The sequence below is a fragment of the Hemitrygon akajei genome, chromosome 10 (genome assembly GCF_048418815.1).
Source record: "Hemitrygon akajei chromosome 10, sHemAka1.3, whole genome shotgun sequence".
In the NCBI taxonomy this organism is placed as follows: domain Eukaryota; kingdom Metazoa; phylum Chordata; class Chondrichthyes; order Myliobatiformes; family Dasyatidae; genus Hemitrygon; species Hemitrygon akajei.
In genome coordinates this window covers 19,541,933-19,566,611 of record NC_133133.1, presented here as the reverse complement: position 1 = coordinate 19,566,611, position 24,679 = coordinate 19,541,933, and the positions used below count along the sequence as shown (strand labels likewise).

General features: G+C 43.3%; 1 protein-coding gene across 5 annotated transcripts in view; it reads left to right on the top strand.

Annotated features, from left to right (window-relative positions):
• Positions 1 to 24,679, top strand: part of tmem255a (transmembrane protein 255A) — a 104,850-nt gene that overhangs the window by 27,368 nt on the left and 52,803 nt on the right. For 4 of the 5 annotated variants that reach the window (XM_073057870.1, XM_073057869.1, XM_073057874.1 and 1 more), the window contains one exon: positions 22,428 to 22,517. In XM_073057870.1, coding sequence (XP_072913971.1) covers positions 22,428 to 22,517 — 90 coding nt within the window. Of the gene's footprint in view, positions 1 to 8,688; positions 8,783 to 9,194; positions 9,226 to 22,427; positions 22,518 to 24,679 lie in introns of those variants that run through there. The other variant, XM_073057872.1, reaches the window with a different exon arrangement.

Here is a 24,679-nt window from a genome sequence, read left to right as displayed (position 1 = left end):
GCAACCATCTTACACCACTCTCTGGCTTCTCCCACAAATCCAATTTACTACCTCATCTTGAATGCCGAGCGACTGAACCTTCTTGACCAGCCTCCCATGTGGAACCTTGTCAAATGCCTTGCTAAAGTCCATATAGACAAGATTCACTGTCTTGCCTTCATCAACTTTCCTGGTAACTTCCTTGAAAAACTCTTTAAGGTTGGTTAGATGCAACATACCACGGACAAAGCTATGCTGACTAATTAGTCCATGTCTATCCAACTACACATATATCCAGTCCCTTAGAGTACTTTCCCACTATTGATGTCAGGCTCACCAGCTTATAATTTTCTGGTTTATTTTTAGATCCTCTCTTAAACAGAGGAACAATATTAGCTATCCTCTAATCCTTCAGTACCTCACCTGTCGCTAAGGATGATTTAAATTTCTCTGCTTGGGCCCCTGCAAATCCTGCACTTGCCTCCCGCAGAGTCTGAGGGAAGACCTTGTCAGACCCTGGGGATGTATCCACCCTAATTTGCCTCAAGACAGCAAAGACATTCTCCTCTGTAATTTGTATCGGGTCCACATCTATAGACTCCGTGTCTGTCTCGTAAGTAAATACAGATGTAAAAAATCCATTTAAGATCTCCCCCATCTCTTTTGGCTCCATGCATAGATCACCATTCTGATCTTCCGGAGGGCCAGTTTTGTCCCTTGCAATCCTTTTGCTCTCCACATATCTGTAGAATCCATATAACCATGTAGCAATTACAGCACGGAAACAGGCCATCTCGGCCCTTCTAGTCCGTGCCGAACGCTTACTCTCACCTACTCCCACTGACCCGCACTCAGCCCATAACCCTCCATTCCTTTCCTGTCCATATACCTATCAGATTTTTTTAAAATGATAAAATCGAACCTGCCTCTACCACTTCTACTGGAAGCTCGTTCCACACAGCTACCACTCTCTGAGTAAAGAAGTTCCTAAACTTTTGCCCCCTAACTCTCAACTCATGTCCTCTTGTTTGAATCTCCCCTACTCTCAATGGAAAAAGCCTATCCACATCAACTCTATCTATCCCCCTCATAATTTTAAATACCTCTATCAAGTCCCCCCTCAACCTTCTACGCTCCAAAGAATAAAGTCCTAACTTGTTCAACCTTTCTCTGTAACTTAGGTGCTGAAACCCAGGTAACATTCTAGTAAATCTCCTCTGTACTCTCTCTAATTTGTTGACATCTTTCCTATAATTCAGTGACCAGAACTGTACACAATACTCCAAATTCGGCCTTACCAATGCCTTGTACAATTTATCATTACATCCCAACTCCTATACTCAATGCTCTGATTTATAAAGGCCAGCATACCAAAAGCTTTCTTCACCATCCTATCCACATGAGATTCTACCTTCAGGGAACTATGCACCATTATTCCTAGATCACTCTGTTCTACTGCATTCTTCAATGCTTTACCATTTACCATGTATGTCCTATTTGGATTATTCCTACCAAAATGTAGCACCTCACACTTCTCAGCATTAAACTCCATCTGCCATCTTTCAGCCCACTCTTCTAACTGGCCTAAATCTCTCTGAAAGCTTTGAAAACCTACTTCATTATCCACAACGCCACCTATCTTAGTATCATCTGCATACTTACTAATCCAATTTACCACCCCATCACCCAGATCATTAATGTATATGACAAACAACTCTGGACCCAGTACAGATCCCTGAGGCACACTATTATTGTTAGAGCCATTGAAAGTGAGTTTGTAGGTTTGTAGGTTGAGGTGAGTGAAGTTATCCGCACTAACGTCAAACTTATAATTGCTAGGTTTACTCTTAGAACCTTTTTAAAACAATGGAACCACATGAGCAATACGCCAATCCTCCGGCACCATCCCTGTTTCTAATCCCTTAGGATTCTCCTTCACCTTGTTCTGTTTTTATTTATTTATTGATGGAACAGACCTCTCTGGCCTTTCAAGCCGTGTTGCCAATGCCCCAATTTAATCACTGGACATTGTACAGTGAACAATTAATACAGAAGCTGGTATTTCTTTGGACCGTTGGGTGAAACCCATGTAGTCGCAGGGAGAATGTACAAACTCCTTACAGGCAGGAGGGGGAATTGAACCTGGGTCACTTTGCTGTAAAGTGTTTTGCTAACCACTATGCTACTGTGCCATCTTTGTCAATCTAATGCCTTCCTTTAGCCCTTCTGATTTCCTTCTTAAGTGTTCTCGTGCATTTCTCATACTCCATTGGCACCTCATTTGTTCCCACTTGCCTATACCTCCTATACACCTCTTTTTTTTCTTAACCAGGGTCTCAATATCTCTTGAAAACCAAGGTTCCTGTTATCTTTACCTTTTATTTTGACAGGCACATACAAGCTTTGAGCTCTCAAAATTTCACTTTTGGAAGGCTTCCAATTCCTTTGCCAGAAAGCAGCCTGTTCCGATCCACACTTGCCTTATCCTTTCTGATACCATCAAAATTGGGCTTTCTCCAATTTAGAATCTCAACCCGTGTGCCAGACCTTTCTTTTTGCATATTCGCTTTGAAACCAATGGCATTATGATAACCAGATGAAAGTGTTCCCCTACACATACTTCTGTCTCCTGCCCTGTCTTGTTCCCTAATAGCAGATCAAGTATCGGACTCGCTCTTGTTGGGACTTCTGTGTAGTGATTAAGGAGACATATTTGAACATATTTGACAAACTCTACCCCATCTATGTGAGTCCCAGTCAATATGTGGAAATCACCTACTATAACAGCCTTGTGTTTCTTGGAACAGTCTGCGATTTCTCTGCATTTTTGTTCCCCTAAATCTGACAGACTTTTGTGTGGTCCGTTATCTAGCCACACTAACGTGGTCACACCTTTCCTATTCCTCAGTTCCACCCATAAAGCCTCTCTGGATGAGTTCTCCTGTCTGTCCTGACTGAGCACTGCCATGACATTTTCCCTGACTAGTAATGCCGTCCACACACATTTAATCCCTAACGAGAGAACAATCTGCAGATGCTGGAAATCCAAGCAACACACACAAAATGTTGGAGGAACTCAGCAGGCCAGGTAGCATCTACAGAAAAGAGTACCGTCGACGTTTCTAGCTAACACAGTACTACAGTAGTGAACTGCAATAATGCCAGGCCTGGAAATAACACGATTTCCTCAGTCCAGATTTCTCATGATATGCCAAACACTGAAATGTCCTGTTGCTTTTCAACGTCTAAAGCGTGCTTCGAGCAAAGTCTAAGCGAACGATGAGATAACAAGAGATGAGTTGATTATGTGATCACTGAGGATCAAAAGCATTTCAGACGTAATTCATTTCTGAAATTAAACCTGTAATCCCTCAGCTGCACCCTTTGGTACCGAGCCCCTCCTGCCCTCTTTATCTTTATCACCCCTTAGAAACTCTCACCGCCCCCAGGAGGGTGATATCGCCCATTTTGGGAATCACTGGCCTGGACAGAGTGGATGTGGAGAGGATGTTTCCTGTAGTGAGACAGTCTAGGACCAGAGGGCACGGCCTCAGAATAGAAGGATGTGCCTTGAGAACAGAGATGAGGAGGAATTTCTTTAGCCATGGGGTGGTGAGTCTGTGGAATTCATTGCCACAGCCAGCTGTGGCGGCCAAGACATTGAGTATATTTAAAGTGGAGGTTGATAGATTCTTGATTAGTAAGGGCTTCAAAGGTTATGGGTGGAAGGTAGGGTTGAGAGGGAAAATAAATCAGCCATGATTGAATGGTGGAGCAGACATGATTGGCTGAATAGCCTGATTCTGCTGCTATGTCTTATGGCCCTATACATAATTCTATAAATAATTGGTTAATTTTATACAGGTTTAAAGTTGATTAGTTTACAAATTAATTTTTTTTCTCTTCCACCAGACGTTACTACTCAGCACGTCTGAAATGCCTACTTCAGACAATAATCATTTCCATAAATTGCTTCTTCATGTTGTTATGGTGTTTGTGTTAAGGGGTAGGTACTCTGTTCTATAATTGTTGCAGTAACACAATTATCTCCCTTGTTATCCCATTATACTACATGTTCTGGATCATCAAGTTTGTAGTGAGATCTTTACACAGTACACAGAGCACATACACCTGAATACAAACATCTTATAACTCTGGAAAGATAGAAGTCTACAGTTACTGGAATCCGGAGCAAAAAGCAAACTGCTGGGAGAACTTAGTAGCATCTCTAGAGGCAACGGGATGGTTGACATTCCAGGTTGAGATCCCGCATCAAAACTGTAACTCTAATTAGTAACTACAACAAATACTGTTTTACAATGTCACAAACAAGAGAGAATCTGCAGTTGCTGTGTATGTTTCAGTTATACAATGTGTTTGGTGCTGCGGAATATTATGAGCATGACGTCAAGAAATGGATGAAAGTTCTTGGATCAGACATTTTTCCAGCTGTAGTACTGAAACCTTGCACTCCTGAGTTAGCTACTGCTTTAGGCAACTGCAGCAATACAGTTACAACCCAACGATGTGGAAATTTGTCCAGGTATGTCATAGGCGTTGTGTTATTACAACGCCAGTGACTGCCGAATGGGGTTCAATTCCCACCGCTGACTGTAACGAGTTGGTATGCTTTCCCTGTGACCGTGTGGATTTCCTCCTGATGTTCTGATTTCCTCGCAGATTCCAAAGACGCACAGTTGGGATTAGTGACTTGTGGGCACACTTTGTTGGTGCTGGAAAGTGGTGTCACTTGTGACCTGCACCCAGCAGACTCTTCATTGATTTGATTTAAGCAAAATTACGCATTTCACTGTACGCTTCAATGTTCTGGTGTATGTTTGACAAATAAAGCTCTAGCCAATAATATTAAAGAAGGTACCAAGAGTTTTTTCAATGCATAAAGCATAAAAGAGAGGCGAGAGTAGATATCGGACTGCTGGAAAACAATGCTGGAGAAGTATTAATGGGGGACAATGAAATGGCGGATGAACTGAATAAATATTTTGCATCAGTCAACACAGTGGAAGACACTAACAGTTTGGTGGAAGTTCCAGGTGTTGGGTCATGAGGTGTGTGAAGTTACCATAGCTAGAGAGAAGGTTCTTGGGAAACTGAAAGGTCTGATGGTAGATAAGTCACCTGGACCAGATGGTTTACACTCCAGAGTTCTGAAAGAGGTGGATGAATAGATTATGGAGGCATTAGTAATGATCTTTCAAGAATCACTAGATTCTGGAATGGTTCTAGAAGACTGGAAATTTTCAAATGTCACTCCAGTCTTCAAGAAGGGAGAGAGGTGGAAGAAGGGAAACTATAGGCCAGTTAGTCTGACCTCAGTGGTTTGGAAGATGTTGGAGTTGATTATTATGGATGATTGCTCAGGGTACTTGGAGGCACACGGTAAAATAGGCTGTAGTTAGCATAGTTTCCTCAGGGGAAAATCTTGCCTGACAAATCTGTTGAAATTCTTTGAAGAAATAACAAGCAAGAAATAACAAACAATGGAGAATCAGTTGATGTGTATTTGGATTTTCAGAAGGCCTTTGACAAGGTGCCACATATGAGGATGCTTAACAAGCTATGAGCCCATGGTATTACAATGAAGATTCTAGCATGGATAAAGCAGTGGCTGATTGGCAGGAGGGAAAGAACGGAATAAAGGGAGCCTTTTCTGGCTAGCTGCCGGTGACAAGTGATGTTCCACAGAGGTCTGTGTTGGGACCGATTCTTTTTACATTATATGTCAATGATTTGGATGGTCGAATTGATGGCTTTGTTGCAAATTTTGCAAATGATATGAAGATAGCTGGAGGGGCAGGTAGTTCTGAGGAAGCAGAGAGGCTACAGAATGACTTAGACAGATTAGGAGAGTGGGCAAAGAAGTGGCAGATGGAATACAGTGTCAAGAAGCGTATGGTCATGTACTTTGGTAAAAGAAATGAAAGGGTTGACTATTTTCTCAATGGATAGAAAATACAAAAATCAGAGGTGCAGAGGGACTTGGGAGCACTTGTGCAGGATTCCCTACAGGTTAATTTACAGGTTCTGGCTGTGGTGAGGCAATCATTTCAAGAGGACTAGAATATAAAAACAAGCATGTAATGTAGAGACTTTATAATGCACTGGTGAGGCCTCACTTGGAGTATTATGAACAGTTTTGGGCTCATCTTAGAAAGGATGTGCTGAAACTAGAGAGGCTTCAAAGCAGGTTCACAAAATGGCCTTTCATATGAAGATTGTTTGGTGGCTCTGGGCCTGTGTTCACTGGAATTCACAAGAATGAGGGGTGACCTCATTGAAACCTATCAACTGTTGAAGGGCCTTGATAGAGTGGATATGGAAAGGATGTTTCCTCTAGTGAGAGAGTCTAAGACCAGAGGACACAGCCTCAGAATAAAGGGGCATCCTTTTAGAACGGAAATAAGGAGGAATTTCTTTAGCCAGGGAGTGGTGAATCTGTGGAATTATTTACTGCAGGCAGCTGTAGAGGCCAAGTCTTTATGTATATTTAAGGTAGAGATTGATAGATTCTGATTGGTCAGGGCATGAAGGGATATGGAGAGAAGGCAGGAGATTGGGGCTGAGGAAAATTGGATCAACCATGATGAAATGGTGGAGCAGACTTGATGGCCCTATGGCCTAATTCTGCTCCTATATTTTATGGTTTTTATTGGTTTTGGTTTATTATTGTCACACGTACCAAGATACAGTGAAAATCGCCTTGCATTCTGTTTATGCAGATCAAAGCATTACTAAGTGCATTGACCTGAATAAGGTAAAACAGTAACAATTTTGAATAAAGTGTAATCACTACAGAAAGAGTGCAGTGCAGATAAACAATAAAGTGCAAAATCATAATATGTTAGATTGTGAGGCCAAGAGTCCATTTTATCATATAAGAGGTCCGACAAGAGTCTGATAACGGTGGGAAAGAAGCTGCCCGTGATCCTGATGGCACACACTTTCAGGTGTTTGTATCTTCTGCCTGGTGGCAGAGGGTCTAATATAGTCCACCTTCCACTGGATCGGATATTGCCATCTTGGGTATACACTCAGAGGCTGCTTTATTAGATACCTCCTGTACCTAATCAAGTGGCCACTGAGTGTATGTTCGTAGTCTTTTGCTGCTGTAGCCCATCCACTTCAAGGTTCGACATGTTGTGTGTCCAGGATGCCATTCTGCACACCGCTGCTGTAACCTGTGGTTATTTGAGTTACTGTCACCTTCCTGTCAGCTTGAACCAGTCTGGCCGTTCTCCTCTGACTGCTCCCATTAACAAGGCGTTTTTGCCCACAGAATTGATTTGATTTTTTTTTCCCGCACCATTCTCAGTGAAACCTAGAGCCTGGTGTGCATGGAAATCCCTGGGGATCACCGATTTCTGAGATTCTCAGACCACCCCGTCAGGCACTAACAATCATTCCATAGTCAAAGTCATTTAGATCACATTTCTTCCCCATTCTGATGTTTGGTCTGAACGACAACTGAACATTTTGACCATGTCTGCACGCTTTTATGCATTGAGTTGCTGACACATGATTGGCTGATTAGATATTTGTGTTAGTGAGCCAGGTGTATAGGTGTACCTAATAAAGTGGCCACTGGTGCATTTGAATCTTTGTGTCATTCATGTTGAGTACTCCTCACAATAAAGTACTCTTTACTTCTGAACTTTGGCTCCATTCCAATACTGACACTGCTGCTGGCTATTATGAACATTAAGTACTGCAGGTCTACCCCATCAGCAAGTTGCTCGATAGCGGTGGAACTGGACTTGTTGCGTACCGTGTTAACTGCAGAGTGTGTTTTGCCTCTTGGCCCAGGAGGAACACTGTTTCGTTTGGCTGTCTTCATGTGTATGGCTGAATCACTGGCACATAGGGTCATAAAGAATGTTTTTGGCACATTGACCTCCATAAATCAATGTGTTGAGCACAGGAGAAGGGGCGTTATGTTGAGTTTGTAGAAGACTGTTGGTGAGCCCTAATTTGGAGTAGTGTGTGCGTTTTTGGTCACCTACCTACAGGAAAGATGTAAATAAGGTTGAAAGAGTATAGAGAAATTTTACAAGGATGTTGTCTGGAGGACCTGAGTTATAAGAAGAGATTGAATAGGTTAGGACTTTATCCCTTAGAGCATAGAAGATTGAGAGGAGATTTGATAGAGGTACCTGTATACAAAATTAGAAGGGGTATAAATAGGGGATATGCAAGCAGGCTTTTCCCACTGAGGTTAGGTGAGACTACAACTGGAGGTCATGGGTTAAGGGTGAAAGATGAGAAACTTAAGGATGGCATGATGGGAAATACAAACTCGGTTTCAATGTTTATGAGAACGTTAGGATAGGTACATGGACAGTAAGGGTATGGAGGGCAGTGGTCCCAGTGCAGGTCGATGGAATAGGCCTTTAAAATATTTTTTCATGGACTAGATGGGCTGAAAGGCCATCTATGAATATGACTCTATGACAATTAAACTTGAACTTGAACTATCTAATGCTCAAACAGGAAGATGCAGATGCTGGAAATATGAAATAAATGGTGGAAACAGCATTGGCGGCCGGAAAAACAGAGTTAACATTTCAGGTTGATGACCTGGAAGCCTAAATCCTGAGGAAAGGTCATTGACCTGAGACATTAACTCCGTTTCTGTCTCCACAGATGCTGCCTGGTCTTTAGAGTATTTCCAGCGTCTAGTGTTTTCACTTCCTTCACGAGTTCACTAAATGGACCATTCAAAGGCTCCAGACCAGATTGAGGTGGGAACTCTAATAACGATGACACCTTTGAAGATTTCCTTGAGGTGAGCAGCATCCTTTGTGTAGAAGATTGTTCACAACTAATGCTTTACAACCACACATAGAACGTAGAACGGTACCGCGCAGGAGAGATGGCACAACCCTCCCCACCATTGTTATTATCTATAAAAGGCACTGCCTTGGGAAGACAACATCCATCATCAAAGATCCATGCCGTCTCCTCACAGCTACCGTTGGATAGGAGGCACAGAAACCTGAAGTCCCACACCACCAGGCTCAAGAACAGCTACTTCCCTTAAATCATTTGGTTTTTGAACCTACCTGCAAAACTCTAATCACCACAGTTTAGCAACACCATGAACATTTTCCAGTAAAACTGATAGTATTTTGTTCTAATTGTGATTTTTTTTTGTAGAATTTGTGTATAATTTATGCTTTTCTGTGCATGTTGCTTAGAAGATGCTTTGTGCCGGAGAAGCTGCTGCAAGTAAGTTTTTCTTTGCAACAGTGCCTACTTGTACTTGTGCATATGACTATAAACTTGACTTAATCTTTGGCCCATAATGTCTCTGCTGACCTTGAGGTCAAATTAAACTGCCCCTTTCTGCCTGTACATGATCCATGCCCCACCAACCCTGCATATTCATGTGCCTAACTAAAAGCCTCTTAAACAATGCAATTGTCTCTGCTTCCAGCGCCAACCCGGGCAGCACGTCCCAAGCACCTAACACTCCCTTTTTAAAAATAAACCTGGCTTACACATCTTTAAACTTCCCCCCTCCCACTTTAAAGCTATGCCCTCTAGTATTTGACCCTGGGAGAAAAACTATCTACACTACCACACACAGAATGTTGGAGAAACTCAGCATGTCAGGCAGCATCTATGGAAAGGAGTAAACAGTCAATGTTTCAGGCCAAGACCCTTCATCAGGATCTTCTTCATACAGTCCACCTCCCAGCCTCTGATGACGCTCATGATAAAACAACCCAAGTTTGTCCAACCTCCACTTATTGCTAATATCCTCAAACCAAAAGCATAGGCGTGTGTCAAAGGAATTAAAGGAATGTTGAGCACGGGAGAGAATTAACTACTGGGTAAATAAACTGACATGGAAGGGAGAAATGGAGTCGTTCTGCTGGAAGTCAGCAGATCATTCCCTCCTCAAGACTCCTGAAGATGGGTCTCGGCCCAAAACGTCGACCGGTTATTCCTCTCCCTAGATGCAGCCTGACCTGCTGAGTTCGCCCAGCATTTTCTGTGTGTTACTCTGGATCTCCAGCATCTGCAGAATCCCTTGTGTTTAAAACAAGTAGAACTTCTCTCATCACACTTAGAGTTCTAGAGTCATAGAGCATTACAGTGCAGAAACAAGGCCTTCAGCCCATCTAGTCCATGCCAAGCTATTATTCTGCATAGTCCCATCGACCTGCACCTGAACCATTGCCTTCCATACCCCTCCCATCCCCCTCCCATCCATGTACTTATCCAAACTTCTCATAAATGTTGAAATTGAACCCGCTTCTACCTCTTCCACTGGTAGCTCATTCCACACTCCACCACCCTCTGAGTGAAGATCCCCCTCATGTTCCCCTTTAACATTTCACCTTTTACCCTTAACCCATGACCTCTTTCCAGTCTCACCCAACCTCAGTAGAAAAAGCTATCTTGCATTTACCCTATCTATACCCCTAATAACTTTGTAATACCTCTGTCAGATCTCCCCTCATTCTCCCACACTCCAGGGAATAAAATCTAAATCTGTTCAGTGTTTCCCTATAACTCAAGTCCTGCCAACATCCTTGTTTAATAACAGACTAATAGCGTTTGGAATGGATTAACAGAAGGTGCCAAATGAGATTAATTTATTTTTGCATTTATTTGATATTCATAGTGGTTGAAGCATTATAAATTTGGCTCACGAAGTGAACTGAATCACCCTGATAACCTCTAAATTCTCAACAATTTGTGTTCAAAGGTTTTCTTCCCTTTACGCCTTGATTAGTTTAGCTCTTGCCAAGTTGTGCTTCCCAGTCATAGGCGCATTGCAAGCACACTGTGAAACTCAACAACAGAAACCATTAATAATTTGGTGTCATCAACGCAGCAAAACATTCCGCACACACGTGACAAGTTTCTGCTGAACTAACACGCTAATTTGTGCAGAGCAGGTCATGTAATCAAGAACTGGAGTATGTCCAAGAGTACATTATAGCTTAATGGATAAAATAAAGTGAGCAAGGTATGGATTTGACTCAGTGTCTAGTAACCGAGGCAGTAGTTAAACCATTAAACTTCAGTTCGAGGTCAATTAATAATAGTATAGATTATGTAACATAATCTCAGTCTCTTTTTTGTACTAGGCTCATTTGACCCTTTGCATCTAGAAGTTCAGTGATCAGATTAGCATTACTTAAAGTGGCCACTTTATTCGATACACCTGTACCCCTGCTCTTTAATACAAATATCTAATCAGCCAATCATGGGGCAGCAACTCAGTGCATAAAAGCATGCAGACATGGTCACAATGTCCCCATGATCAATGGGAAAGAAATGTGAACTAAGTGACTTTGACCCGTGAATGATTGTTGGTGCCAGATGGGGTGGTTTGAGAAACTGCTGATCTCTTGGGATTTTCATGCACAACAGTCTCTAGAATTTGCAGACAGTGGTGTGGAAAATAAAAAAGAAACATCCAATGAGTGGCAGTTCTGTGGGTAAAAAAACACCTTGTTAATGAGAGAGATCAGAAGAGAATGGTTAGACTGGTTCGAGCTGACAAGAAGGCAACAGTAACTCAAATAACCACGCATTACAACAGTGGTGTGCAGAAGAGCATCTCTGAATGCACAACATGTCGAAGCTTGAAGAGGATGGGCTACAGCAGCAGAAGATCACGAACATAGACTTTATTAGGTACCTCTTGTTCCTAATAAAGTGGCCATTGATTGTACGTATTAATTGCTGAAAAACTGTGTTTTCACAACTGGTTTCTTGTTGCACATCATAACATCCCCAGATGTGGTAGTTAGGGAACTGATTTGACTCAGAACCCAGTAATTGCCTGGATTATTCAGGAATCCAGCAGTTTCCCTTGTGGGAAGCCATGAAGGATTGATTAGAAATTATTGTTCAATTCATATTGCGATTGTCCTTTTAAATGCAGATGGGAAAGTGCCCACAGGAGAACAAGGGACTGCAGAGGTTGAAGTCTGAACCAAAGAAATAATCTGCTGGAGGAACCCAGCAAGTCAGGCAGCATCTGGAGTGAAATGGATAGCTGATCTTATCCTGAAACCTTGTCTGTCTTATGGCTCCACAGATCCTGCTTGAACTCCTGAGTTCCTCCTGCATTTAATTTTAATTTCTTGTTACTTTATATAGAGATACAGCATGGTAACAGATCCTTCTTTCCCAACAAGACCCGCAGCCACCCAGTTATACCCACGTGATCAATTAACCTATTAACCCGTACGTCTTTGGAATTTGTGAAGAAACTGGAGCACCTAGAGGAAAACCACACAGTCATGGGAAGAACGTACAAACTCCTTACAGACAGTGGCAGAATTAAACCTGGGTCACTGGCACTGTAATATCATTATGCTAAACACCACACCACCATGCTGGCCCAGATAAACGTAATATAAATCATATTATATTTATAGTATAATAATATAAATTTGGGTGTTTTTGTTAGGAAAACACCCAAATTCATAACCATGGCTGTTAAATTTCAAAGTAAAATTATTATCAAAGTACATATATATCACCATATACAAAGCTGAGATTCATTTTATTGAGACCATATTCAATACATCCATAACAGAACAATGACCATAATAGAATCAGTGCAAGACCACACCAACTTGGGCTTTCCTCCAGTGTGCAATACAAAAATTGATGGTATCAGAAAGGGTCTGGCAAGTGTGGATTGGGATAGGCTGGTTTCTGGCAAAAGTACACTTGGTAAGTGGGAGGCTTTGAAAAGTGAAATTTTGAGAGTACAAAGCTTGTATGTGCCTGTCAGAATAAAGGGTAACGATAACAGGTGTAGGGACCCTTGGTTTTCAAGAAATCTCGAGGTCCTGGCTGAGGGGAAAAAAAGAGGTGCATTGCAAGTATAGGCAGTAGGAACAACTAGGGAGCTTATGGAGTATAAGAAATGCAAGAGAACACTTAAGAAAGAAATCAGGAGGGCTAAAAGAAGGCATGATGTTGCCCTAGCAGACAAGGTGAAGAAGAATCCTGAGGGATTCTACAGATATGTTAAGTGCAAAAGGATTGCAAGGAACAAAACTGGTCCTCTGGAAGATTAAAGTGGTAATCCATGTGTGAAGCCAAGAGAAATGGGAGAGACCTTAAATGGATTTTTTTGCATCTATGTTTACTCAGGACATGGATACAGAGACCATAGAAGTGGCAGAGTGGCATCAACTTCATGGATTTTATCCTGATGACAGAGTAGGAGGTGTTTGCTGTCCTGAGGCAAATTAGGGTGGATAAATCCCCAGGGCCTGACAAAGTGTTCCCTTGGACCCTGCGGAAGGAAAGCGCAGAAATTGCCGGGGCCCTAGCAGTGATATTTAAATCATCCTTAGTGACAGGAGAGGTATCAGAGGATTGGAGGATGGCCAATGTTATTCAGCAGTTCAAGAAAGGCTCTAAAAATAAACCAGGAAATAAGAGGCTGGTGAGCCTGACATCAGTAATGGGAGCGTTATTGGAAGGTACTCTGAAGGACCAGATGTATAAGCATTTGGGTAGACATGGACTGGATAGTCAACATGGTTGGTAAGGTTGGTTGGTGTTTAACCAAACTTTTTTCCCTTTCTTGAAGGGTTTTAATGAACAAAATGGGGTTTTACAACAATAGTTTCGCATTTTAAATTCAAGATTTAATTACTGGAAAGTTTTACCAACAGTAACAAGATTCAAACCCATCTTTGGATCAATTATCCAGAAATTTGGTTCTTGTCCATAATTTAACCAGATGACTACATGACATTAGTTTGTCCATCACAGTCATTCAGTGATTGCGTCAGACCGTCCTTGCTTCAGGATGACCATCACAGACAACATCTGGGTCGATTTCAAACCCAATCATGCAGCTTTTGTGTTTAACCAAACTTACAGAGTTTTTCAAGGAAGTCAAGGTTGGTGGTGTTGTAGATAGTGTAGAGGATTGTCGAAGATTGCAGAGAGACATTGATAGGATGCAGAAGTGGGCTGAGAAGTGGCAGATGGAGTTCAACCCGGAGAAGTGTGAGGTGGTACACTTTGGAAGGACAAACTCCAAGGCAGAGTACAAAGTAAATGGCAGGATACTTGGTAGTATGGAGGAGCAGAGGGATCTGGGGGTACATGTCCACAGATCCCTGAAAGTTGCCTCACAGCTAGATAGGGTAGTTAAGAAAGTTTATGGAGTGTTAGCTTTCATAAGTCGAGGGATAGAGTTTAAGAGACGCAATGTAATGATGCAGCTCTATAAAACTCTAGTTAGGCCACATTTGGAGTACTGTGTCCAGTTCTGGTCGCTTCACTATAGGAAGGATGTGGAAGCATTGGAAAGGGTACAGAGGAGATTTACCAGGATGCTGCCTGGTTTAGATAGTATGGATTATGATCAGAGATTAAGGGAGCTAGGGCTTTACTCTTTGGAGAGAAGGAGGATGAGAGGAGACATGATAGAGGTGTACAAGATATTAAGAGGAATAGACAGAGTGGACAGCCAGCGCCTCTTCCCCAGGGCACCACCGCTCAGTACAAGAGGACATGGCTTTAAGGTAAGGGGAGGGATGTTCAAGGGGGATATTAGAGGAAGGTTTCTCACTCAGAGAAGTGGTTGGTGCGTGGAATGCACTGCGTGAGTCAGTGGTGGAGGCAGATACACTAGTGAAATTTAAGAGACTACTAGACAGGTATTTGGAGGAATTTAAGGTGGGGGGGATATATGGGAGGCAGGGTTTGAGGGTCGGCACAACATTGTGGGCCGAAGGGCCTGTAATGTGCTGTACTGTTTTATGTTCTATGTTCAACCGGAAAGTTGACGTTGTCCACATGGACTTTAGCAAGGTATTTGACAAGGTCCCACATGGGAGATTGGTCAAGATGGTTCATTTGCTTGGCATTCAAGATGAGGTAGTAAATTGGATTAGACATTGGCTTGTGAAAGGAGCTGGAGAATGGTAGTAGATGGTTGTCTTTCTGAGTGGGGACCTGTGACTAGTGGAGTGCTGCAGAGATGAATGTTGGGTGCATTGTTGTTAGTCATCTGCATCAATGCTCTGGAAGATAATGTGGTTAACTGGATCAGCAAATTTGTGGAAGACACCCAGATTGAGGATGTCGTGGACAGAGGAAGGCTATCATGACTTGCAGTGGGATCTGGACCAGCTGGGAAAATGGGCTGAAAAATGGCAGATTGAATTTAATACAGACAACTGCAAGGTGGTAGAGGTATGCAAAATTGTGAGGGGTATCGATAGGGTAAATGCAAGCAGGCCTTTTCCACTGAGGTTGAGTGAGACTAGAACCAGAGGTCATGGGTTAAGGGTGAAAGGTAAAATGTTGAAGGGGAACAGGAGAGGGAACACCTTGACTCGGATGGTGGTGAGAGTGTGAAATGAGCTGCCAGCAGAAGTGATAGGTGTAATTTTGATTTTAATATTTAAGAAAAGTTTGGATAGGTATTTGGATAGGAGGGCTATGGAGGGCAATGATCCAGGTTCAGGTCGATGGGACTAAGCAGAATAACAGATCAGCATAGACTAGATGGGCTGAAAGATCTGTTTCTGTCTGTGCTATAGTTGTCTATGTCTCTTTGACTCTATTATGAATAAAGTTTATTTTGTTAATTAACAAAAAGAAGGAAATGGCATCTTAGAGCAGTTACCACAATCACTAGGGGTCCAGGTTTAATCCTGACCTTAGATACTGCCTGTGTGGAGTTTGCATGCTCCCACTGTGACTACGTGAGTTATTGCTGGGTGCTCTGCTTTCTTCCCACACCTCAAACATGCATATTAACATATTAACATACAAACATATTAACAGTGTGTTAATAAACTACTTAACTATTTAGTATTAAGTTTAAGTATTAAGTGTAAGTATTCAGGTATGTGGGAAAGCAACTAAGTTCCAGGCTCGAGGGAAATAAGGAGAGAGGGAATGTGACCAATGGGATCACTCAGCTGGGAGTCCACAAGAGCTGGATGACTTCCAATCCTGTCACAGTATGGAAGCATTTGACCAGGTAACTTGGGAAAGAACCAAAAATCTGATGAAGGTTGTTGTATTGGGCAGTGGATGATGATCCAGATTGCACAGCATGAAAGGGCATTGCAAGAAAATTCACCTTTGAAAGTGCAATTGGTCATGTGCTTTGTATCAGAACAGTAAATAACAGGGTATGTGATGATTTGAGTATCATCATAACAGCCAGCTGAGACGGAATTGGCAGAATAGCCACCTTCTGTACTACACAGCTCCTCTACATTGGTGAGACCCGATGTCAATTGAGGGGATTGCTTTGTCGAGCACCTTTATCCGCCACAACAGGTGGGATTTCCCATTGATCACAATTTTAGTTCTGCTTCCCATTCCCATTTCAACTTGTCGGTCCATGCCTATCTCAGGTTGGAGATCTCCTCGTTTTCAGTCTGGGTAGCCTCCAACCTGATGACATGAACATCAATTTCTCTAACTTCTGGTAATTTTTCCTCCCTCCTTCTTCTCTCTTTTTCCATCCTCCATTCTGGTTACCTTCTGTCCCCTTCTCTTCTCACCTTTTCAGCGGCTCCTGTGGTGCCCCTGCTCCTCCTCTTTCTCCTATGATCCATAAGAGCATAAGATATTGGAGCAGAAGTAGGCCATTTGGCCCATTGAGTCTGCTCCACCATTCCATCATTGGCTGATCCAATTCTTCCTGTCATCCCCACTCCCCTGCCTTCTCCCCATACCCTTTGATGCCCTGGCTAATCAAGAATCACCTATCTATTGCTACTTTAAATACACCCAATGACTTGGCCTCCAGAACTGTTCATGGCAACAAATTCCACAGATTTACCACCCTCTGACTAAAGAAATTTCTCCGCATCTCTGTTCTAAATGGACATCCTTCAATCCTGAAGTAGTGCCCTCTTGTCCTAAACTCCCCTACCATGGGAAATAACTTTTCCATATCTAATCTGTTCAGGCCTTTTAACATTTGGAATGTTTCTATGAGATCCCCCCTCATTCTCCTGAACTCCAGGGAATACAGCCCAAGAGCTGCCAGACGTTCCTCATACAGTAATACTTTCATTCCTGGAATCATTCTCGTGAATCTTCTCTGAGCCCTCTCTGAGCCAATGTCAGTATATCCTTTCTAAAATAAAGAGCCCAAAACTGCACACAATACTCCAAGAGTGGACTCACGAGTTCCTTATAGAGCCTCAACATCACATCCCTGCTCTTATATTCTATATCTCTAGAAATGAACGTCTGCATTGCATTCACTTTCTTCACAACCGACTCAACCTGGAGGTTAACCTTTAGGTATCTTGCACAAGGATTCTCAAGTCCCTTTGCATCTCTGCATTTTGAATTCTCTCCCCATCTAAATAATAGTCTTTCCGTTTATTTCTTCCACCAAAGTGCATGACCCTACACTTTCCTACATTGTATTTCATTTGCCATTTCTTTGCCCATTCCCCTAAACTATCTAAGTCTCTCTGCAGGCTCTCTGTTTCCTCAACACTACCCACTCCTCCACCTATCTTTGTATCATCAACAAATTTAGCCACAAATTCATTAATACCGTAGTCCAAATCATTGACATACATCGTAAAAAACCAGCAGTCCCAACAGTGAACTCCACTGGTAACCAGCAGCCAACCAGAATAAGATCCCTTTATTCGCACTCTCTGTTTTCTACTGACCAACCAATGCTCCTCCCTCGCTAGTAACTTCCCTGTAATTCCATGGGCTCTTATTTTGCTAAGCAGCCTCATGTGCGGCACCTTGTCAAAGGCCTTCTGAAAATCGAAGTACACCACGTCTACTGCATCTCTTTTGGCTACCCTGCTTGTAATTTCCTTAAAGAATTGCAGTAGGTTTGTCAGGCAGGATTTTCCTTTCAGGAAGCCATGCTGACTTTGGCCTATCTTGTCATGTGCTTCCAGGTACTCCATAATCTCATCCCTAATAATCAATTCCAACAACTTCCCAACCACTGATGTCAGGCCAACAGGTCTATAGTTTCTTATTTGGAATATATCTGTTTTGTACTTCCCTCATTTTTCGCAGAAACTCCAGCCATTGCTGCACTGCTGTCCTTCCTGCAAATGTCCCTTTCCAGTCAACTTCGGCCATTTCCCCTCTCATGCCATTGTAATTTCCTTTATTCCACTGAAATACTGACATATTGGATTTTATTTTTCCCTCTCAAATTTCAGTGTGAACTTGATCTATTGTGATCACTGTACCCGAAGGGTTCCTTAACTTTAAGCTCTCTTATCACCTCCAGATCATTGCACAACTCCCAATCCAGTACAGCCGATCCCCTAGTGGGCTCAACAACAAGCTGTTCTAAAAAGCCATCCTTTAGATATTCTACAAATTCTCTTTCTTGAGGTCCAGTACTGACCTGGTTTTCCCAATCCATTTTCATGTTAAAATCTCCATGACATTGCCTTTCTGACATGCCTTTACTATCTTCTGCTGTAATTTGTAATCCACATCTGGGCTGCTGTTTGGAGGCCTGTATACAACTGCCATTAGGGTCCTTTTACCCTTGTCATTTCTTAACTCAACCCATAGAGACTCTACACCTTGTCCTATGTCATCTCTTTCCAATGATTTAATATTTTTTATATACAGAGCCACACCACCCCCTCTGCCTACTAACCTATCTTTCCAATATACTGTATATCCTTGGACGTTCAGCTCCCAATGGCAGCCATCCTTTGGCCAAGTTTCAGAGATGGCCACAACATCATATTTGCCAATCTGTAACTGAATTTCAAGATCGTCCATTTTATTCCTTATGCTGTGTGCATTCAAATATAACACTTCCAGTCCAGTATTTGTTGCTTTCTGTTTTAACTGTACCACGCCTCTACTGCCTTGTAACTCATGGCACTGGCTTTGATAAAGCCTCATCTCCTGCCTGTTCTTTCTATAATCTCTGTTGTATGCTATCTTTGATTTATTTCTGTTTTCCCCTTCCTCAGCCCTATCACTCCGGTTCCCATCCCCCCTGCCAAATTAGTTTAAACCCTCCCTAACAGCTCTATTAAATGTGTCCACTATGATATTGGACCCCTTTGGGTTCAGGTGTAACCTGTCCTTTTTGTACAGGTCATACCTCCCCCAGAAGAGGCCCCAATGATCCAGGAATCTGAAGCCCTGCCCCATACACCAGTCTCTCAGCCACACATTAATATGCCTGATCATGCTATTCTTGTGCTTGTTAGCACGTGGCACAGGCAGCAATCCTGAGATTACTACCCTGAAGGTCCTGCTTTTCAGCTTCCTACCCATCTCCTGAATTCTCTCTTCAGGACCTCTCCCTTTTTCCAGAGGGTGACTTCTGACTGTTCACCCTCTCCCTTCAGAATACTCTGCACCTGATCTGAGACATCCCGTACCCTGGCACCTGGGAGGCAACACACAGTGTGGGTATCTCTATTAGGCTGACAGAACCTTCTGTCTGTTCCCCTCACTATGGAATCCCCTATGACTACTGCATTCCTCATCTTCTGTCCCTTCTACACCAAGGAACCAGGCTCGGTCCCAGAGACCAGATCACTGTGATCGTCCTCTGTCAGGTCATCCCCCTCAATGGCATCCAAAACGAGATAACAGTTACTGAGGGGGATGGCCACAGGAGTGCTCTCTACTATCTGAGCTCTTCCCAACCCTTCCCTGACCGTCAGCCACTTGTCTAACTCCTGCAGCCTCAGGGTGACTAACTCCCTGTAGCTCCTATCTATCTCTTGTTCACTCTCTCTAATAAGCTGTAGGTCGTCGAGCCTCAGCTGTCTCCTATCAGATTGCTTCTTCTTCAGCCCTTTACCTTTTCCACCAATCACCTTGCAGCTTCTCATTTCATCCACCCTGCCTTCACCAATCACCTGCCACCTTGTTATTCTGGCTTCTTCCTCCTTCCTTTCCATCCGAATGAAGGGTCTCGATCCAAAATATCTACTGTTTATTCCCCTCTATAAATGCCACCTGACTTGCTGAGTCTCTCCAGCATGTTGTGTGTGTTGCTCTGTAATTTATATTATGTTTACACCTATAATTATGTGTGCATGATTGATGTTTTACCATCTTAGAAAAACAGAAGCTGTCATCCGTTAGATGGGGGCATAGGAACACTGGGAAACCTGGATATTTTGAACGTTGAAGATACTCCCTTCGACTATTGCAAATGCACCGGTAAATCTGTTACCACCAGCACCAAATAGGCCAAGGTCAGCAGACAAACTGGAACCTGCACAGGACCCCTGCAAGTCCCACTCCCCGTCCTGATCTTTTAGAAAGAAGAAGATAAAGATTTCCTTTGATTGCCACATACATTAACATTCCAAAGTTAAAAGTAAATTTATTATCAAAGTACACAATCATTATCACTGTGTGCCGTGTCGTATGACGTGGGCGATCGTGGTCTCTCCGTGACCGTGATTGTTCTTGGCAAATTTTTCTTCTGGACAGTGTCTTTACAGGACAGGCGACTCCCAGCCATTATCAATACATTTCAGATTGTCTGCCTGGCGTCAGTGGCCGCATAACTAGGAGTTGTGATATGCACCGGCTGCTCATACGACCATCCACCACCTGTTCCCATAGCTTCATGTGACCCTAATAGGGGGGCTAATCAGGTGCTACATCTTGCCTAAGGGTGCCCTGCAGGCTAGCAGATGGAAGGAGTGCCTTACACCATCTTTGGTAGAGGCGTATTTCCACCCTACCACCCAAATCAAAGAACATACATGTCACTATATACAATGCTGAGATTCATTTTCTTGCGGGCAGTCACAATATATACAAGAAACTCAGTAGAATCAGTGAAAGACCACACATAACAGGACGGACAACAACCAATGTGCAAAAAAAAACCCCACGAATACAAGAAGTCGAAAGTACATTGCTTAAAGGGAAATCACAGGTTGCAGATTGCAGTGAGAGTAATTCTGAAGATGTATACTTAGAGGTTTTGTAGACAGCCTGCTACACATTGCTGTGGTTCACCAGCGCCATCTTTAACTTTGAGTCAGATCAAGTCAGCAAGGATTGCGCTGGGCAGCCTGCGAGTGTCAGCACGCTTCCGGCACCAATATGGCATGGCCACAACTCAGTATCCCTAATCCGTAGGTCTTCGGAATGTGTGAGGAAACCAGAGCGCTGGGTGGAAACCCACGTGGTCGTGGGGAGAAGGTACAAACACCTTACCGACAGTGGCAGGAATCGAACCCCGACCTTAAAGCTGGTGCTGTAAAGTGGTGCGGTGACATAAATAATCGAATCTTCGTTGCTGTTTACTCTACTGCCTAGAAATCCCCACCCAACATCACAGTGAAAGTACCTTCGAAAGACCAATTGCAACAGGTCAAGGAAGCTGCTCTCTTCCACCTTCTCAAGGGCAAGTAGGGGAGCAAATGATGGCTTTGCCAGTGATGTCCACAGCCTGTAATGTTAATAAGAAATTCCCATCCACTGAATGGATGGGAGATTGTTTGGGGCACTCGGGCCATTTTCCTGGTTTATACAATTCTAGTGTAACACCTTGGGAAAGGTTTCACTGCTAATATAATGGTCTTTCCATAGAAGCAGTGTTTGGGTTATGGTTAGAGATAATGGGTGCTTTGGAATGTGAGCTGGGTCCTTTGTTCAGCGGGAGATGAAGAGGACAGATGCTGGAGAGAACCAGTCATAGGATTTGACCCAGTGGGGCACTTTCGTTGCAGAAAGTGCCACGGTCGACTTAGGATTGGTGAATATTACTTTTGGAAAAGCTGAGCGCCACCTTGTGCACATTTGGCTTTAAATATACTGGACTCTTTATGTTTTTTTCTTTACTAACCCTTCAGTTAAGATTCATAAGTATAATTCCTTTAGTCATATGCAGTCTGCTGTTTGTTATTTCTTGGCACTGAGTGTAATGGTAGCAAATCACACAGCATCCACACAAAGTGGGGTTTGGGTGGGAGAGTCATCTCAATTCCCTAGACTTCCACAGCCCAGGGAACCAGCGGGCTTTCACTCGTCTGATGGCTCCACATGAAATAAAAATCTCACCTATGTTTTGTCCTTCTGTGCCCATAAACGTGCTTACAGTGAAATGCATTTTCCATCTTGAGCAGTCTGCCAGTCGTATCTTTGTCCTTAGCAACACACACAAACTGTTGAAGGAATTCAGCAGGTCAAGCAGCAACTTTGGAGAGAAATGAACAGTCGACGTTTTGGGCCAAGACCCTTCATTGGGACTGCCTTGCTTATTATGTCCTTGTACTGGCATACTATGTACTCCTCTGGATTAACTAACACCTGGTTAACATTGGTCTTTTCAAGCATCATTTGAATTATATCGTCAACCCATTTCATCATGTGTCTCTCAAGATAAAGGTAAAAATCGGAAGTTAATTTTGGTGACTGTATTCTCTGCTCTGCCTGTATTTTAGCATTGAATGTGTGTTCTGTTTCTTTAGCTGGTGGCATCGATCGTGTTCATCAGTTTTGGTGTAGTGGCGTCTTTCTGTTGTGCCATTGTTGATGGTGTATTTGCTGCCAGACATATTGTGAGTATAATTTTTTCTATTGATTGCTCTTTTGCCAAAGAGATTCAATGTTAATTAGCTTTGTCTGTTCTCATACAACCCAATGCATTAAGTGATTTCATAATTTGGTGACTTTTAAACACTTGGCTCTTAAGAATACTAACACACAGTGACAGAACAACTTGGAAAAATCAGTTTCTCATATACTTTATGATTTGCATGTTTTATGAAGCAGCCTGACTCCAAGAGCCTGTGGCCCATGTGGCAATATTCCTGCCAAGTGACTTGATGAAAAAGTTCTCAGTTTTGTGCATTGGTAACTCTAGTGTCTCTCTTTCCCTCTCTCTCTCCCCCCCCCCCTTCCCTTCCCCCTCTCTCGCTCTCCCCCTCTCTCCACCCCTCCCCCTCCCTCTCTCCCTCTCCATCTCTTTTTCACCCTCTCCTGCTATCACTCTCTCATTCTCTCTCCTGCTCTCCCCCTCTCTCCACCCCTCCCCATCCCTCTCTCCCTCCATCCCTCTGTCCCTCCCTCACTGTCGCGCTCTTTCTCCTTCCCTCCCTCTCTTCCTATCACCCTCTCATTCTGTCCCCTCTCTCTGTTTCTCTCATAATATTTTGTCCTTGTATACTGCATAGAGCCCTTTCTCGAGGCAAAACACTGTTTTCGTACATCTATTATGTGGACTTGTGATTTTTGTTATTTTACTTAAACTAATCTCAGTCGAAGGAATCATCTGATCTGTACTTGTTTACCTCTTTGACTTCCTATATGGTATGTCTTTTCATACACATCGCCCAATGATTGTTGATCTGCTTAAATGTGTTGATGTTATACAAGATATTTACGATTAAACAACAGTTGCAGGACGATCAGTTATTAAAATGTAGATTGGAGGGGTAGATGAGTTTATTAATCAACAACAGTTCAGCTGGCCTTAGATACACCAGCCTAAACTCATATTCCACCACAAGATCACGATAGCAGGTGATCTAGTTATGATTTTTCGTTAGTTATCTGGAAACTGGCTTTTCATCTCCCTACATTAAAACCATCTATACCTCAGAAGTTCGTTATTGGCTGTTAAATGCATTAAGGCATGCTGATATTGGAAAAGGGATTCTGAAATTCTAAAATCTTCTGCCACCTCCTACGGGATCCAACGTATAATCCTCCGTAACTTCTGCCACCTCCTACGGGATCCCACCACCAGCCACATCTTCCCCTCCCCCCACTCTCGGCTTTCCGCAGAGATCGCTCCCTACGCGACTCCCTTGACAATTCATCCCCCCCATCCCTCCCCACCGACCTCCCTCCGAATCCCTGCAAACGGAAGAAGTGCTACACCTGCCCCCACACATCTTCCCTCACCACCATCCCAGGCCCCAGACAGTCCTTTCAGGTGAGGCACCACTTCACCTGCGAGTCAACTGGGGTGATATACTGAATCCGGTGCTCCCGATGTGGCCATTTATACATTGGGAAGACCCGCCGCAGACTGGGAGACCGTTTCGCTGAACACCGGCGCTCGGTCCTCCAGCAGTGGCGGGATCTCCCTGTGACCACACACTTCAATTCCACAGACCACTCCCACTCCGACATGTCTGTCCGTGGCCTCCTCCACCGTCAAGATGAGGCCACACGCAGGTCGATGGAGCAATACCTTATCTCCCGCCTAGGTAGCCTCCTACCTGCCAGCATGAACATCCAACTCACTGACCTCCGTTGATACCCCTGCCCCCCCTTACCCCATCCCTATCTATAATTTTAGTCTGGTTCTCTTTCTCTCTCTTTTTCCCCCCTCATTATAATCTCCCCCCCCCCCCCCAGCCCTACCTTTCTTTCTCTTTTATTTCCCATAATTCTCCACCTTCCCCCGGCCCATTTCCCTCCAGCCTATCACTTCCCAGCTCTCTACTTCATCCCTCCCCACACTTCTTATCCCCCCTCGACCATCCCATGTTACTTCACTCCTGATGAAAGGTTTCAGCCCGAAACGTCGTCACTACCTCCTCCCATAGATGCTGTCTGGCCTGCTGAGTTCTGCCAGCATTTTGTGTTTTTATTTATTTCCAGCATCTGCAGATTCACTCGTGTTGCCTTTGGATTCTAAAATAGGTTTTGTTACCCAGAACCAGGTCAATCACTACTTTTTCCCCAGAGATGTTCGGATATATTGCTTGAA